General features: G+C 49.1%; 1 protein-coding gene across 1 annotated transcript; it reads left to right on the top strand.

Moving 5' to 3' along the window:
* The first annotated feature begins 9,865 nt into the window (after positions 1 to 9,865).
* Positions 9,866 to 10,825, top strand: LOC141917262 (olfactory receptor 14A16-like). The gene has a single exon (XM_074810366.1). The coding sequence runs from the start codon at positions 9,866 to 9,868 to the stop codon at positions 10,823 to 10,825; it is 960 nt and encodes a 319-aa protein (XP_074666467.1).
* The last annotated feature ends 5,611 nt before the right edge of the window (positions 10,826 to 16,436 follow it).

Raw genomic sequence — 16,436 nt, 5'->3', positions numbered from 1 at the left:
GATAGAAGTATCAAGGAATTTTGTGGCGGTTATGTTTGGTTAAAAAACTGTTGATTGATAGTGTTATTGTTATTGTTACCTTTTTATATGCTTGATTAGAATATTGTTAACATTGTTAAAACTAATGTTATTGTTTATTTATCTTTGTTTAAATTTGAGATAGAAGTTTCTAGGCCCAAATGACGCATGCACTTTAGGATAAGGGGGTGTGGAAAGCTATTTTCCCACCACGCATGCCGACCCCAACTCCAGCAGACCAGAGCAGCAGACCGCATGGACTGCCAGGGCCTCAGACACTTTGTGGTATTTTGTTAGAAGCGCGGGAAAAATGGAACATATGTTAGGATTAATCTCAATTCACTTTGTAGTTTTAGGCTTGTTAACCATTATCTTAATTGTTATTGTAATACCTCTTTTTTGTCCTTGTGAATGTCAACCATGTAAACTGCCGTCGTGTTCTTTAGCTGATTAGTCGGAGCCTTAAAATTGGTTTATAAAATGTGTTGGTTTTATAAAGTTAGTTAGTTTTAAGCATGATATATCTATTAAAGATGTTATTGGTTATGTTTGTTAGATAAAGATGTTTATAAGGATATTGTTGAGGACATGTTTATTAATGGGAAGTTTGCCGGAAATTTTGTTTGCTATTGTAGTGCACGCTTTATCTTTCACGCCACCACGAAGACAGCAATGTTGAACCACGGGGTTGTGTAAGGGACTGTGTTGGTGAAAACAGCCTCAGAGTCGAAACTGCGAGGGGAACACAAGTCAGTATCCCCTTTAAGCAGTTCAAATAAAGGACTTAAGTCTGCATTAGAAATTCCCAACAGCGGTCGGACCCAATTGATTGTTCCCAACAATTTCTGTACATCATGCAAGTTTCTAATGTCTGTCTGTGTCTGTAAGGGTTGAGGAACTATAGTCTGAGCCCTGATGCACCAACCTAAGTACTTCCATGGTGATATTTTTTGAATTTTTTCCGGCGCAATACAGAGGCCTGCCGAGTTGACAGCAGCCGTGACAAAGGGCTATAGCTTCCTCCATGACCTCGTGATGTTGTGAGGCCACCAAGATGTCATCCATGTAATGATATAACAAAACATTAGGCATCGTGGCCCTAACAGGACTAAGTACTTTAGCTACATACCACTGACAAATTGTAGGTCTATTCTTCATTCCGTGTGGCAGCACAACCCACTGGTACCTTTGCAACAGGGCTTGCATGTTGACGCTTGGAACTGAAAAGGCAAATTTAGGAGCATCATCAAGGTGCAGTGGGATATTGAAAAAGCAATCTTTAAGATCAATGACAGTCAAATACCAATTTCGAGGAATCATAGTAGGGGATGAGAGTCCTGGTTGGAGGGCCCCCATGTCTTCCATAGCATCGTTAATTTTTCTGAGGTCGTGGAGCAAGCGCCACCTGCCGGTTTGTTTTTTAATGACAAAAATAGGTGAGTTCCAAGGACTGGTAGAAGGCACAATATGCCCTTTTGTTAATTGCTCTGTAACTAATTCTTGGAGGGCGCGAAGCTTTTCCAGCGGTAGGGGCCATTGATCTACCCAAACAGGGGTATCGGTCTTCCATGTCAATTTAAGGGTGTCACGCGCTTCAATGGCCCCCTCTAAAAATGGGTCCAAATGGACATTCCCCACTGGGACAGCACATCACGCCCCCACAGGATCAGAGGGACAGGTAACACAAAAGGTTTAACTCAGGCTATATGCCCCTCTGGACCTCGAATCTGAATTATTTCCACACTTTGACGGCTGTTACCAGTTCCTCCAATTCCAGCTAATGTGTGGGAAACATTAGCCAGAGGCCATTGTGGAGGCCACTTAGCCAGAGATATTATCATGACATCAGCTCCAGTATCAATAATTCCATTTAGTACTACTTGCTGCCCTCCACAAATAAGGGTACATTGACATATGGGTCGCTTCTGAGAAATAGATTGCACCCAGAGAATTTGTGAGTTCCCTGTAGACCCAAATCCTCCCCGCCTTTGATAAGATTGACTAGGAGCGGGGGAGTTCGTCCCCGCAGGAATCAATATTAATTGCGCTACACGACTACCTTTAGGTATCGTGCAGGGAGGAAATGGGGTCCATGCCATAATTTTAATTTCGTCAGTACTGTCAGAGTCAACGACCCCTGGTAATACAAAAAGCCCTGACAATGTAGTAGATGATCTTCCTAACAACAGCGCCTGTGTTTTAAGGGGTAAGGGTCCCCAGATATCTGTCGACAGCAAGTGAACTGAGCAATCAAGTAATGTTACTGTGTGGGTGGTTGCCAGATCCAATCCTGCGCTCCCGGCTGTTGCTGGACGAAGACTTGAGGCACTGCTGCTTCCCTCTGTGAGGGCTGGAATGCTGGCTGCGGCTGGAATGTCGGCTGCGGCATTTGTGTCTGCGCGCGTCATTGCCCTGCGCTCCGCGACCGGTTTTCCTGTATCAGTTGACCCTGAAAATCATACTTAGACCGACATTGATTAGCATGATGACGCCCTTTTCGGCATCTAGGGCAAACCCCAGGGGCTTGGTGCCTAGCCCCCGCATTCATAGTCAGGCAATTCTTTTTAAAATGCCCTGATTTACCACAGCCATAGCAATTTCCTAAGCTTGACGGACCACGCATGGCTGCAAGGGCAGCAGCCATGGCCTCAAATTTATGATCCACAGTGCCAATTCTATTACAAGCCTCCACCATTTCAACCAGTGTAGGATTCGGATTAGGAAGGGATTTCAGGAGCTTTTTACAATCCACATTAGCATTTTCAACAGTCAGTTTCAGCAACAGAATGTCCCGCGCTTCCACATTATCTATCTGACGCTCCAGAGCCTGCTTTAATCTATCAATAAATTGCATATAGGGCTCTCGAGGTTCTTGAGTAATAGTTGTAAAAGCTTTCTGTGGCTTCTGTGTGTCCGGGACCTTAAAAAAGGCCTTTTTTGCTTCCTTACAGATTGCTTCTAGAGCCTCCCGAGGGATATCCCGAGCCTGGGATACCGGATCAGTGTGCTGACCCATGCCGGTAAGATGCTCTATAGTTAAAGCAGCCACAGCTTGATTAGCATGACCCGCAAACGCGCGGAGAAGTACTTGGAGCCCTCCCCTCCACTGCGACTCCCACAACGAGAACTGAGTCGGAGTTAACAGTAATTGCGCTAAGGATTTTAAATCATGAGGGGTCATGACATAGGTATCAAAAACCGAAGCTAACAGGCTCGCAAAATAAGGAGAGGAAAGCCCGTGCTCACTGACGGTACGGCGCAACTCCTTAATTACAGAGAAAGATAAGGCTTCCCATTGTGCCCCCCGGCCCTGATAAATCACAGGAGCAACTATCATTTTTGCAATCTCGAGATCCCCTTCCTTTAAGGTTTGGCGTTTTATATTAGCCCATGCATCGTGTGGGTCAGGGGGACATAAGTCCGGCTCCTTCTCGGGATCTACCGGCCCCGAATCAAAGGAGTCCTCCCCCACAGGATAATTTGCGGCGCCGACCTCTGGGGGTCCTCGGCAACTTTGACTTTCCGAAGGCTGAGAAGGGACCGTGGGGGTAATGGTCAGGGCGGCGGGGCTATTCCCTTTAGTCTTTACGTCACCATTATTACTCTCCTCTTGAGTTTTTAAAGCTTCAAAAATGATCCTCCACCACGGGAGCATATGCTGTGCTTCTACATTCCCCGATGTGGCAGAATCCCACAACTTCACCCCCACATCATCCCAAAGTTCCCGCATAAAAAAACTAGAAGCAGTTACAGCGGTTATCTTCATTTGTACCCATTTAAACATGGCTTTAAGGTCGTGCCCAGAGATAACTTTCCCATGCTTTTGAAGAAGAGCTTTCATAAGCTCATATACGTCTCTCTCAGGGGAAGACGCTTGATTCCCCATGTTTCCCACAGCTTACCTCTCTACTCCAGAGGGATTTCAGGCCGACCGGCTCCTGCTTCCTTTCAGCAGCTCATTCAACGTTCCTTGGGACTCGCAGTGTGCCGCGCAGATAGGCGGTTCCTGGACCCGATTGCGTCCCGGACTCGGATCACATCGGGGTCACCAATTTGCCGCGATTGAGAGACGGGAGGCAGGCTTGATGCAAGCAAAGTTCTCCACTTTATTACATGTAACACTCATTTTTATAGAAAATCAGAAGATGCGTGTGTTAAAGTGATTGGTTTCTATGCTTCAGAATTCTTATCAGCGCGCGCTAATTGGTAGCTACTTAAACTTTAGCAATTGGACTAATAGCAGCTAAGCCGCTCCTATAAAAAACTCTAAATTCCTTGCTGTCTGCACTGTCTTCGGCCGTTTATCAAGCATGACTCACAGGTTAGCAATTCTTCACCATATCAGCACTTTTCCCAGTGCTTTTCTCTTCCCTTTATCAGGCCTTCCAAAGTTTGTAGCCTACAAGTTCCAGTACGTCCCCCTCTAACAACGGAGCAGTACAGGCCGTTCTGTCTGAGTCCTTCAAGTCGTACCCGACAGCTGGAAGGCAGCTAGCTTCAACCTTCTCTGTGCTGCTTCTTCATGCTTGATTTTTCTCAGGACCTTCATTCTCATCCAAACCAGCCACCTGCCATGTTGCTTGACTTCCTATATGTATGGATGGACTTTTCTGCAGGTTGAAGAAGATGCCCTTGACCATCAAACAGCTCTCCCCTCTTCTCTTCAGTGTCATATCCCATGGGATTCTTCCAAGCTGCTTCCTCAGCAGGCCAGAGCCTGCTCTCCTGAAGTCCTGCTCTTTTCCTTCTTCCCTTCTCTCAGGAGCCTCAACTCTACTTTCTCACCCCTGACTGTTACATCCCTGACCAGCTCTTCCTTGTTTCTAAGTATGATTTCCTGCAGGACACCTCCCCTCACTGCCTCCTTAGTCACCCTTGTCAGGAAGATGTCAAGAAACTCCAAAACCTCCTGGATGGCTTTCACTTTGCTATATTGCCCCTTCAGCAAATATTGGGATAGTTCAGGTCTCCCATGAGGACCAGGACTTCTTTCAGTTGAATGAAGCTTCTTCATCTACTTCCTCTTCCTCATCAGGGGGTGCACAGCAGACACCCACCCATCACAGTGTTGTTGCTGTAAAGCCGGTATGAGAAAACCCTCTAAGACTCAATGTGAGTTTCAGAAAGCAAGCACTCTTTATTTTGGCGCCGGATGCACAGGGGAGAACTCCTCCTGAAGTGTGCACGCCGACCATCCCCAAAATAAAAACTTATATAGTAGCCAGTCATCCACACTCAACATTATTCTGAGAAATTAACATATTCGTCACTTTCCCTGGAACTCATCAATATATGTAAATGTTCTTCTCACATGCGCACTAAAGTTCTTAGGTGTCTTCAGGGGTCCTCTTGTGGTCTCTGATAGTCTTCATCACAGTGTTCGCTGGTTGACCCTTACCCTTGCACATGCTCTATTTCTACTTGGCTAATTCCAATCTTCTTGCTTAACTGGTACCAGTTCTGTCCAGAACAATTCTTTCTTCTTGCAGGTCACCTTAGCCAGCACCTGTCATTAAGATTTATTTTTCTCTTCTTAACCACTGAGTTAAAATGTTACAAGTATTTCATAATTTAAATTTTCCACTAACCAGTACATACAGAAGATTATCAAATTACAATTTTTACTTTAACAATTTTTAATAAAGACCCTTTATTTTTCTGTATTGATCAGTCTGATTTGATTATATATATAACTATCAATATCTATCTTCATCACTATCATTAATCACTTTTATTCATTCGATTTCTTGATCCTTAAATCAGGATGGTAAAGGTAGGGGGATTTCGAGCAGCATTGTTGGGGCATACCAAGTTTCCATAGTTACATAAGACCTAAGCAAATATTATAACTAACAAATATAGTTCCTAAAGCTCATCTAGTTTCTACGATTGAGTTGCACATCACACAACCTTCTAACATTCTATTTCTACTACATTTAAATCTAGTGCTTTTTATAACAGTGTTGCCTGTGAACCTTTAGCTCTCAGCTGACTCATCATCTATCCCCGGCAGAGCTCCACATGTTCCTACTGCTCTCTTCCAAACAGGGCAACTTCCCCTCCAGGTCAAGCCCCATGGCCTTATCAGTACCAGACCCCTAGTACCCCACAGTTTCTCGAGGAGAGGGGATTTGTAGTGCCCTGCAACTCCTCATGATGCTCTGTGGTGATAGACACCGCAGTCAGGGTGAGCCATCAGCACACAAGCATGAAAAGCTGAACAAATGGAGCTTCAGTCCAGGGAGAACTTGAGAAACTCTGGAATTGGCAAATGGAAGTCACTTGAAGTTTTACAGGGAGAAGTGGCCAGGCCTACATTGGCGGGGGGTGAAGAGCCCAATACATAAGGACAGGCTGGGACCTGACTGGCTGAGCAGAGACTGAGGAGATGGGCCTGGGCACTACGAGGGATGCCCTACACCCAGGAGAGGATGGACATGATGAACAAGGGCAGCTGATACGGGTCTGCATTTGAGGAGTGTGGGCCACCCCAAGTGTGGGCCACAACCTGAGTTATCATCCCCCTCCACTCAGCACTGATGCAGCCCCACACACATGGGTGTGTCCCAGGGAGTGGCTCCTCATTTTGGAGAAGTAGGGAGGATCTGGAGAGTGTTGAGTGAAAGTCTGCCAAGGTGGGGTTCAGGACCTAGTGCTCATGAGCTGTGTGGTGTGGCTGAGGGACCTGGAGTTCTTTGTCACAACGCTGTGGAGGCTCAGATGGTATAGGAGTTGCCTGCGAGTGACTGAAGGGTGATTTCAGAGATGATGGAGCTTTTCTTTGCAGTAAGATACACGATGAGAAAGAGAAATAATGCCACAAAGTGCAGCTGGGGAGGCACACACTGGACAAAAGGAAAAATAAATTCCCTCCAAGGGCAGTGCTATAGTGAAATTCATCACCCAGAGGAAGTCTGGATCAGATCAAGGCTCCTTTTTAAAGGGAGAATGAAGGAGGATAGCAAGCATCAGTTAAGGAAGAAGATGCTCAGGTGAGGGCAAGGTGAGACAGTATCACTATAGGACAACATGTGGTGGAGATGACAGAGGGTTGTAGAAAAGCTGAAGACCCTCAACAAAGTCAGCCTCTTCCTGACTTTGGCCATGGCTGGTGTTTCTGCCACTGATGCCTATGAGGAGGCACAGTCCTCTGCAGCACTGGGGCCTCATTGCCCCCTTGTCCCTACTCTGGAGCCTGGCAGGTGCACATCTCCATTGCCCACTGCCCCAGGAAGAGCCCTGAAGAATGTGTGAGGGACAGGATCTCCCTTCCCAGGGCCTGGGGGTCACGGCTTGGCCCTTTGCTTAATGGGGTCAGGGTTTGGCCCTTTGGATTCATGAAACACATGCAGGTTTCCTCAGCATCAGAGCCACCTTTCCTTTGCTTTTCCCTACCTGTCATCACTGCCTCCACATTTCTGCTCTAACTGGAGCCTGGGGAGGCTTTGTCACAGAGTGCCTCAGTGGGACCCATTAAAGCCACAAGAAACTTTGGAGTTTGAATCTAAATTTGACTTCCTCAGAGGTTTCTTCAGCAGCTTCTCAGTGTCTAAGGTTCATGGACTCACCACCAAATCCACCTGAGGGGTCATTAAAATGCCTTGGGCTGGTCCTCTGCTGCAGAGTTGGGCTGGTCTCCTGGGACGGAGGGAGCTCAGGACCCTCGTCTGCCCTTGGTGCCTGCAGGCAGTGCCCTCAGCCCTGCTTCTCTTTGCAGAGGAGCTGGACACAGAGAGGGGAAAGGCAGACGGGAGTGGGAGGATGCTGAGAGCTCACTGGAGCAGAAATCTTCCCAGCCCTTGACACAGTAAGTCTCTGGGTGCAGGGCAATGCAATGCAGGTCATGGAGGGATCTGGTGAAGCCGGCACAGCCGCCAGGAATCTCCCTCCTCTCTAGAGGAGGAGGACGTGCTCCAGAGCAGGTCTTCCCTGCTGCACTGTCAGAGGGACAGGCCATGGCAGCTGCTTTTTCTCCCAGGGACGGCTGCAGGGGTGTGCAGCCGCGGGTGCAGCCAGGGGTGCCCAGGGCTGTCCTTCATAGCAGGGTCCCTGCAGCCCAGGGGCTGCGTGCTAGTGCAGGGACTCTGCCGCCTGCCAGGGTCAGCACTCAGCCTGGCCAGGGAGCTTCCCACGGTGCTGTGGGGAGAAGCTGTGGGGGGAAGGAGAGATCCTCGCAGGGCAGGGTCCTTCTGCTGTGGAAAGGGTGCTGCATGGGTCAGGGCTGCTCACAGCTCCAGATCATCCCCAGGACATTGGCGGAGGCAGGTTTTTGAGAATCACATGAAAGCAGGGGCTACCTGGAAGGAAAGGTGCTTTCTGAAGGCTGTGTTTTCAGTTTCCTGCTGTGGTTGTGTGGTATCGTAATGCAGCTATCAGGTTTAGACAACACAAGGACAGTCCTACAGCATTACCCTGACAGAGAAGTAGGTACTTCAGGAATGTGATAAAGTTCCTTCAAGCATCTATTTCTCTACAGAAAGCTCTGTCATCTTGTCTTTGTTTTCCTGACTTGCTTCTTGGACTTGCTGAAACAGATTCCCCTGTGCAGAGCCCTGCTGCCAGGAGGGGTCTGCAGGGAAGAGGTTAGCACACAGTGGGTGGGATGGGAGCTGTGAGCTCTGACAGGTAGGAGATAAGGAGAAAGACAAACAGCTCCAGGCAGGGACAGCTCCAGGCACCAGAGGCATTGGCAGGGAATGAAACAGGCTGACAGCACCAGCTGGGCAGGGGGGTATTTGGGCAACTACCTACTACCCCTTCAGTGATGGTGCTTTTTGCCTAACAAGCCCCCCTGGTCTCCTCCACCAACCAGCAGAACTTCTGCCCTCCAGGCTCCTGGCCCAGGTCAGGAGCTGCCTCCTCTGCAGCCAGAGCTGCATCAGAGGAGACTCTCCCGAGTGCCCATCTGTCCCTCCCTGGCCTTGTCTCCCTTGGCAGAAGCATTGGGGCATTGCTCCTTGGTTCTCCACCTGCCCCTGCTGCTGCTGCTACTGTTTTCAGGCTCTCTGGGGATGGGGCTTTCAGCTGCAGCTCAGCAACTGGCCCTGCAGGTCCTGCCATGCAGATGTGTCCATGGCAGCAAGGTGCCCAAGCCCCCTTCTAGCCTCTGGGTCTCTGGGCAATGCTGCCCATGGGCTGGGGAGAAAGACGGGTCCTTTTGCAGGACACCCCATCTTCAAGGAATCAAAAAGCTCAGAGATCTTTACTGGGAAAGGGAGTTTTCAACTGGATTCCTCTGCTCTCAGTAGCATCCAATTTCCTGTCAAGGGAACAGCTGGCTGTGACCCTCCTCCAGAGTTGCAAGCCCAGAGCAGCTGAGAGAAAGTCTGATGGACAGTCTGGCTCTCCTCACTCTGCACTAAGGCTCTGCCAGTTTGCACCCCGGGACTCTCCATGGAGCACTTGTAGCACAGCAGAAATGTCCAGGCTGTCTGCCTTCAGAACGCACTCCTCAGGTAGGACAGGGCAACAGGAGCAAAAGCAAGAAGAGCAAAGCCCCACAGCTCTGCTCTGCAGCTGAGGACACTGGGAGGGACAAGGCTGAAATCTCTTGGATTTCAGGAGTGGAGTTAACCAGCGATCACTGCGGGTTCCTCTCTGCCTATTGGGGCACAGCAGGACTGACTCCTGCAGAGCCCACAGCAGAATCCCTTGCTCCCCACTGCCCCCTCAGCCAGCAAACACCAGAGCTCCAGTGCAGGAGCTGCATGAAGGTCTTTCTGGAAGGACAGAGCATCTGAGGGGTCAGGGTACCTTGAGAAATGCAGCAAATTTTACCCAAAGAAGTCAATCTTAACCATTCATTAACTTTTCTTCCATGTAGAGGCCCCATGCCCACAAGAAGCAAATGTCCAACAGCAGCTCCATCACTGAATTTCTCCTCCTGGCATTTTCAGACAGACGGGAGCTGCAGCTTTTGCACTTCTGGCTCTTCCTGGGCATCTACCTGGCTGCCCTCCTGGGCAACGCCCTCATCATCACCGCCATCGCCTGTGACCACCACCTGCACAACCCCATGTACTTTTTCCTCCTCAACTTCTCCCTCCTCGACCTGGGCTCCATCTCCACCACTCTCCCCAAAGCTATGGCCAATTCCCTCTGGGACAACAGGGACATCTCCTACCAAGGGTGTGCAGCCCAGATCTTTTTCTTTCTTTTCTTGATATCGGCAGAGCTTTATCTCCTCACCATCATGTCCTATGACCGCTACGTTGCCATCTGCAAACCCCTGCACTATGGGACCCTCCTGGGCAGCAGAGCTTGTGTCCACATGGCAGCAGCTGCCTGGGGCAGTGGATTTCTCATTTCTCTCCTGAACACAGCTAACACATTTTCAGTGCCACTGTGCTATGGCACTGCTGTGGACCAGTTCTTCTGTGAAATCCCCCACATCCTCAAGCTCTCCTGCTTAGACTCCTACCTCAGGGAAGTTGGTCTTCTCATGGTTAGTGCCTCTTTAGCTTTTGGGTGTTTTGTTTTCATTGTGCTGTCCTATGTGCAGATCTTCAGGGCCGTGCTGAGGATCCCCTCTGAGCAGGGACGGCACAAAGCCTTTTCAACATGCATCCCCCACCTGGCTGTGGTCTCTCTCTTTATCAGCACTGGCACATTTGCCCACCTGAAGCCCTCCTCAATCTCGTCCCCATCCCTGGACATGGTGGTGTCATTTCTGTATGCAGTGGTGCCTCCAGCAATGAACCCCCTCATCTACAGCATGAGGAACCAGGAGTTTAAAGGGACATTGAAGAATCTGATTCAATCGCGGTTTCTCAGCACCATTAACCTGCCCATGTCTCTTCAGAAGTGATTTCACATCCATCTTGGGAACCTCCCACGCTTTGGTCATTTCTTCTGTGATGACCATGTTTGTCCATGTCTGCACCCACTCCACTTCCCCAGGGGAATGAACCAGCCTGTCTGACCCAGAGGTCTGTGCTCATGTGTCCGGCACGATGGTACAGCTGGCCTCCCATGTGGCATCTCTGTAATAAACGGGGATTTCCTCAATGTCTGGAGGTTGGGCTCTTCTTCCAAAGCTGAGGTCAGGCTGAAGAAATTACCCCCACAAGGCCGAGCTGCTGTGCTTGGGTTCTCCATGGGAGGAGGGCATGGGGCAATGTATTAGGGAATTGGCCTCAGCTGAGCCTTCCCCCGTGGGTGCCCAGTTCCCCCAGAGATGATGAATAATCACAGGGATTTGCCTGGGACTGTCACCCCATGGCTTTCAGGCACCACAGCCCACTCACTCTGCAGAGCAGCATCACCAGCTCAGGGCCCTGTGGAAAGCATGGGGAGGTGTAGGAGGGGTAGACCACATCAGCATGGAACCATTTCAGTGGTGAAAGGTCTCTGGGGGCAGGGATATCCCCGGAGAAGAGCAAAAAAGAAACTCAGTGCTTCAGGCAGGACATAAATGACCAAGAGAAACCTATTTCTGAATGCACCAGCTCGGGGAAAGTTTCTCTATTTCTGGGGTAGCTGAAGAAGCCTGAGGAGCCTCTGGGGGACAGGAGTCTTTTCCAGAGAGAGGGCCTGGCACAGAGGGGCTTGCTGAGAGTGGACAATAAGGATGCCTTGGAGACAGGAGCAGGGGATGCAAGGAGACACTGGCCTCCATCTCCTCATGCTATGGCTGGCTATCAGCCCTCGGGCTGATGGGGACATGAGACACCTCTCATTTCTTCCTTCACTCCCCACACTTGGATGGACTTCAGGAAACATCCAGGAGCCTGGAAGACGCACAAACCTCCGGGGCTGAGGTCCCATTGCTGCAGGGGAAGCAGATGGGTTTGTGGAACACATTGGAGTTCAGGGAGAGAGAGGGGGGTGTATGGCAGTGTGTGTGTAAAAGGCAGGAAGAAGATGGGGAGTAATGGGGGATGGGAGTGCATCACACAGAGGTGAAATACGTTGAGTTTTGATTTTGAGGCAGTGGAAGGAGAATGTGCAGTTCAATTCTGGGACATGGGGCTAAATATAAGATTCAAGTGAAGCTGGGGGTTGGGACATCTTTGGAGATAACTGGGAATTGACAGGGCTTTAGAAGAAGCTGCATAGGTTACGGGGATCTCACAGCCTTTGGCAGACCTCAGAAAGTTAGTTCTATGTTTGAAGAAATAGTGAGGACAGAGAGTCAACAGTACATATTGGGAGGTCTGAGGTCAGAGCATAAGGTCAGAGTGAGGTGGGGAAGCAGGGGTGGTGGTCAAAATCTGCAAAGAAACAGGCACAAGCATAGGAAAGTGTGGGACAGCCTGTGGTGAGGATGGCCCCGTGGTTGAAGCTGGGACCCCGCAACAGAGCTGAAATCCTTGTCTTCTGGCCATGGCTGCTGTCTCCTCCATTGAGGACCCTGAGAGCACACCAGTTCCTACAGCCACAGTACTCTGTTACCTCCTCCCCCATCCTTCACAGAGCCTGGGGGGAGTCCTACCACTGTCCTGCATCAGCATCACACCCCCCTGCATCTCACTGACCCCAGGAAGAGCCCTGAGCATCCCAGGAGAGAAAGGATCCCCGTACCCAGGGAATGGGCATCAGGGCTTGAACATCCTGTTAATGAAACCCATCAAGGCCTTTCACAGTTCCCTGAATATTTGATTTTCAACCCGTAAGCAGTGCCTCTGAATTCCTGCTTCCCCAGCCCCCAGGGACAGGAACCTTGTCTCCTCATTCCCTCCCTGGTCTCTTCAGTGATAGCCCTCACTGGGGATCACTAACACCCTCAGAAACTTCGAGGTTTGCTGCTGACTTTCCCTTCTCCAGAAGCCACTTCAATCCCTTTTCTGGACCTGCAGTTCAGGAACTTGGCACCAGAGGGCTCATTAAAACGCAAATCCCCCTGACAAGCCAAGTCTCTGGGAAGAACTTAATTCCTCACTTCTGAAGTGGTTAATTTGAGAGGTTTCAGGCGTGCAGTCAAAGTGAAAAGCTTTCAGTCCTACATGTCAATAAGAATCAATTTCTTCTTTTTAAACTACTCCTTGTTTTTCTGCTCACACATTAAGTGACATCAGCAAACTCCAATGGATATTGATCCTGAGCATTTCCTGATAGAGGCTGAACATGTCAGGAAGCCAAGACCCTCTATGTGGGACACTCCGTGGGCAATCTTTGTCCCTACCTCCAACTCCACATTTCTCTTATCAGCCACCTGAGACTTCTAGCACCTTTGTTAGAAACTGAGCTTTCTCCACGACAGGCTGTAGCTGCATCTTTCAGCCCTTTGACACGAACTCCCACCTGCTGTGCTTAGAAAATGACCTGCATATGGACACAGAGAACGTTTAATTGCAAAAAAGCTAAATCAACAGAAGGCATGGTTCAATAAAAAATAAAATACACTCCTCTGCTGTATATTAAGTCCACCTTACCTCCTCTGAAGGCCGCTTTCCACAGTGGAGATGGCTTTAGACCAAAGGAAAACACATTTTTTGTCAAGCAGAGATCCCAAGAACCCCTAAAGCACCCCCTGCCCCAGACTCTGTCCATATTCACTCACAGAGAGTCACACCCTGAAGTCACGAGATCCCTCGAGCTTCCCATCTGCATCCCATCCCTTCCCATTCCCATTTGCAAACCCACCTGTTAAACAGGACTGGACTCAGTATTGGCCACTGGGGTTCACCACTGGTGCCCTGCTCCCAAGGGGACTTTGTGCTCTTGGCCATGGCCTTCTGGATCCGGCCATTCACCCTGTTTCCAGTCCACCTCACTCACGCCTATCAGAATGTGACGGGATGCAGCGTGAAAAGAATTGTTAATACGGAGGTGAAACACCTTCCCTGCTCTGCCCTCATCCACCATCTGATGCATCTTATTGCTGTGGTGTGTTAACCATGGCTAATCACCAAACTGCCACCCAGCTGCTCGCTCACTCCCTCTCCCACCCCAGCGGAATGGGGGAGAAAATAGGAAAAATAGGAATGAGAAAGCTCCTGTGTGGAGGGGACAAGGACAGTGAGATCACTTCCCAGTTCTCACTGTGGGCACGATTTGTCTTGGTGGAAAGTAGTTCAATTTATTGTCAGTTAAAACAGATATTTAATTATGAATTCAGGTAATGGGGGAAAAATACAAACATTAAAACAACACCCTTTCTCTTCTCTGTCCCAGGCTCAGCTTCCCTCCTTCACTCCAGGCTCCTCTCCCCCATCCTGAGCAGTGAAGGGGCATTTGGGATTGGTGGTCATAACCAGTACATAACAGTTTTTCTCTGCTCTGGCACTAATCCTCCATGGGCTGCAGGGAAGATCTGCTCCACCATGGAACACCTCCTCCTCTTTGTCCAACTGTGGTGTTCCCTCCATCATTTCATAATATGTTTGTTCCCTCCAGCTCAACTGGTCCAGTGTTTTCTGCCTTTTCCAGAATATGTTTTCACAGAGAAATTACTAGTTTTGCTAACGGGCTTATCTGTCCTGCACTGAGACCACTGTGGAGCTGGAAACAGATCTGTCTGGCACAGGGCAATCCCTGGCCTTGTCCCACAGATCCACCCTTGCTGCCCCTCCAGCTACCAACCTCTTATCACATACACCCCATACAGTCACCCACTGTGGAAAGGGGAGGTGGAAAAGACTTTTCCTTTTTTTTTTTTCTGTTGAACTATGGTTTCTTTTGTTGTTCTTTGTTGGCAATTAAGAAACAACTTCCTATGAGTGTGTGTGCAGCCCGTTGCCCAAACGGAAAAGGAGGTAACTGGGGGAAAAAGAGCTGCAACCTTCAGCTACACACAGAAAGACTGGATCTGAAAAAGCCCAGGGGGCTGAAAAGAGGCACCTCAGTGGTGGGGACATAGTGACAAAGGTTGGCTACAGAGTGTGTGACCTCACTGAGCTTGCTTTTCCTGCATGACTTTTCAGACTCCATCAGGGCACCCGTGAGGTCAGTATAAATTGGAGAATGTAGATATTTCTTGATCTGTTAGATGAGAAATGGAGAAAATGGAAAATACAAAATTTAAAAAATAATTTAATATGTAAATCTTCCATTTTAAGATACACTCTGGAAATATCACTACCTTCAAGAACTGAAAAATTAATAAAAATTATGCACAGAGCTGTTTCTTTTTAGTGCACATGTCTGTGCAGTATCTTAGGGATGACCCAAAGCTGAAGTGGCCATTGGGAACCCGAGAATCTTGGCCCTGTTATTAGCAGGCACAAGAGCATCCATGAATACTCTTGGGTGATCTGGGTAAACTCAGGCTGAATAACTGCAGACCAAGCAACGTCAAGTGCCTGTGACAGATCCCATCAACTTGACCCAAGTTGGGAAAAGGTCACCTTCCAACCAGGGAAATTCAAGGGAGTCATGTGAAAAGACCCATCACGTCAATCTGCAATGTAAGGGAAGGGAATATTTCTTATGCTGTAGATGCAGAAGGCAATAAGCATTGGATTGTGCCTCAGAATATTCAAGGAGAATCTCATCAAGCTCATCCATGAGCTGAGGCAAACACCCTAAGCAGAGTGAAGGACAATGAGTGCGGCCCTAACACGAAGAAGATCTCTGGGGTAGGAGCTGTCTGTCTTGTGCCGTGACCAGTGCAGATTACACTGGAGTAAAAGCCCCAGCCCAGCAACAACAGAGTGGAGGCCCCCAGGGACAACTGCCAATTGATTTCGTGGGACCTCTGCCAGTAACAGCTCGAAACACCAAGTGCATCTTGGTAGTAGCAGATCCTTTGAGTAAATGGACAGAAGCGCCCCTTGCAAAACCAACATGATTGCCACCCCTGCAGATCTACTGTTGAATAGTGCTATTTCTTGCTGGGGTCTGCTCCACAGCACTGAGTCTGATCTCAGCACTGACTTTGTTGCAATAATTCTGCATGAGCACTGCAAAGCCAGAACGCGACACGTCCCACCCTGGCTCTGCCAACCCGTGGGGCAGGGGAAAGGGAAAGGCCAGTGAAGGGGCTGGGTTTGGCTGTTGAACGTGGGGTCCAGCAGAGATAAAGTCAAGGGAGTGGATGGGGAGAGATGGGGAAAGGCACCAGAAAGTGTGATGTTGATTTTGAGGCCACTCTTATTACAGGATCCTGATTGGCCAGCAGCTGGCCCCAGCAATTTGGGGACAAGATGTTCACTGCAAAATTACTCATCCCAGTTGTAAGAGTCAGTCAGAAGATCAGCATTGTATCAACATTGTCATCGGGACATGGACAGTGAGGTACCCGACAACGGCCTGTTTGGAACACAGTTGCAGATCCCGAGTAGAATGTGGTGCAAAGGCTCCTGAATGCAGAACTGTGTGGCACAACCAGTGCTGTGCTGTTCTCCTGAACACTGACCCGTGTGGTGCAGGCAGTGTTGTGCTGTTCTTCGGTGCCTGAGCTGTGCAGTACAAAGAGTGCTGTGCTACTGTTCAGAACCTGGGCCTAGCCGGAGCTGTTAGAGTTAATCTCATAGCCA

The sequence above is a fragment of the Strix aluco genome, chromosome 36 (assembly GCF_031877795.1).
Source record: "Strix aluco isolate bStrAlu1 chromosome 36, bStrAlu1.hap1, whole genome shotgun sequence".
NCBI lineage: Eukaryota > Metazoa > Chordata > Aves > Strigiformes > Strigidae > Strix > Strix aluco.
The sequence above is the reverse complement of the archived record's forward strand: the minus strand, read 5'-3'. Positions and strand labels throughout refer to the sequence as shown.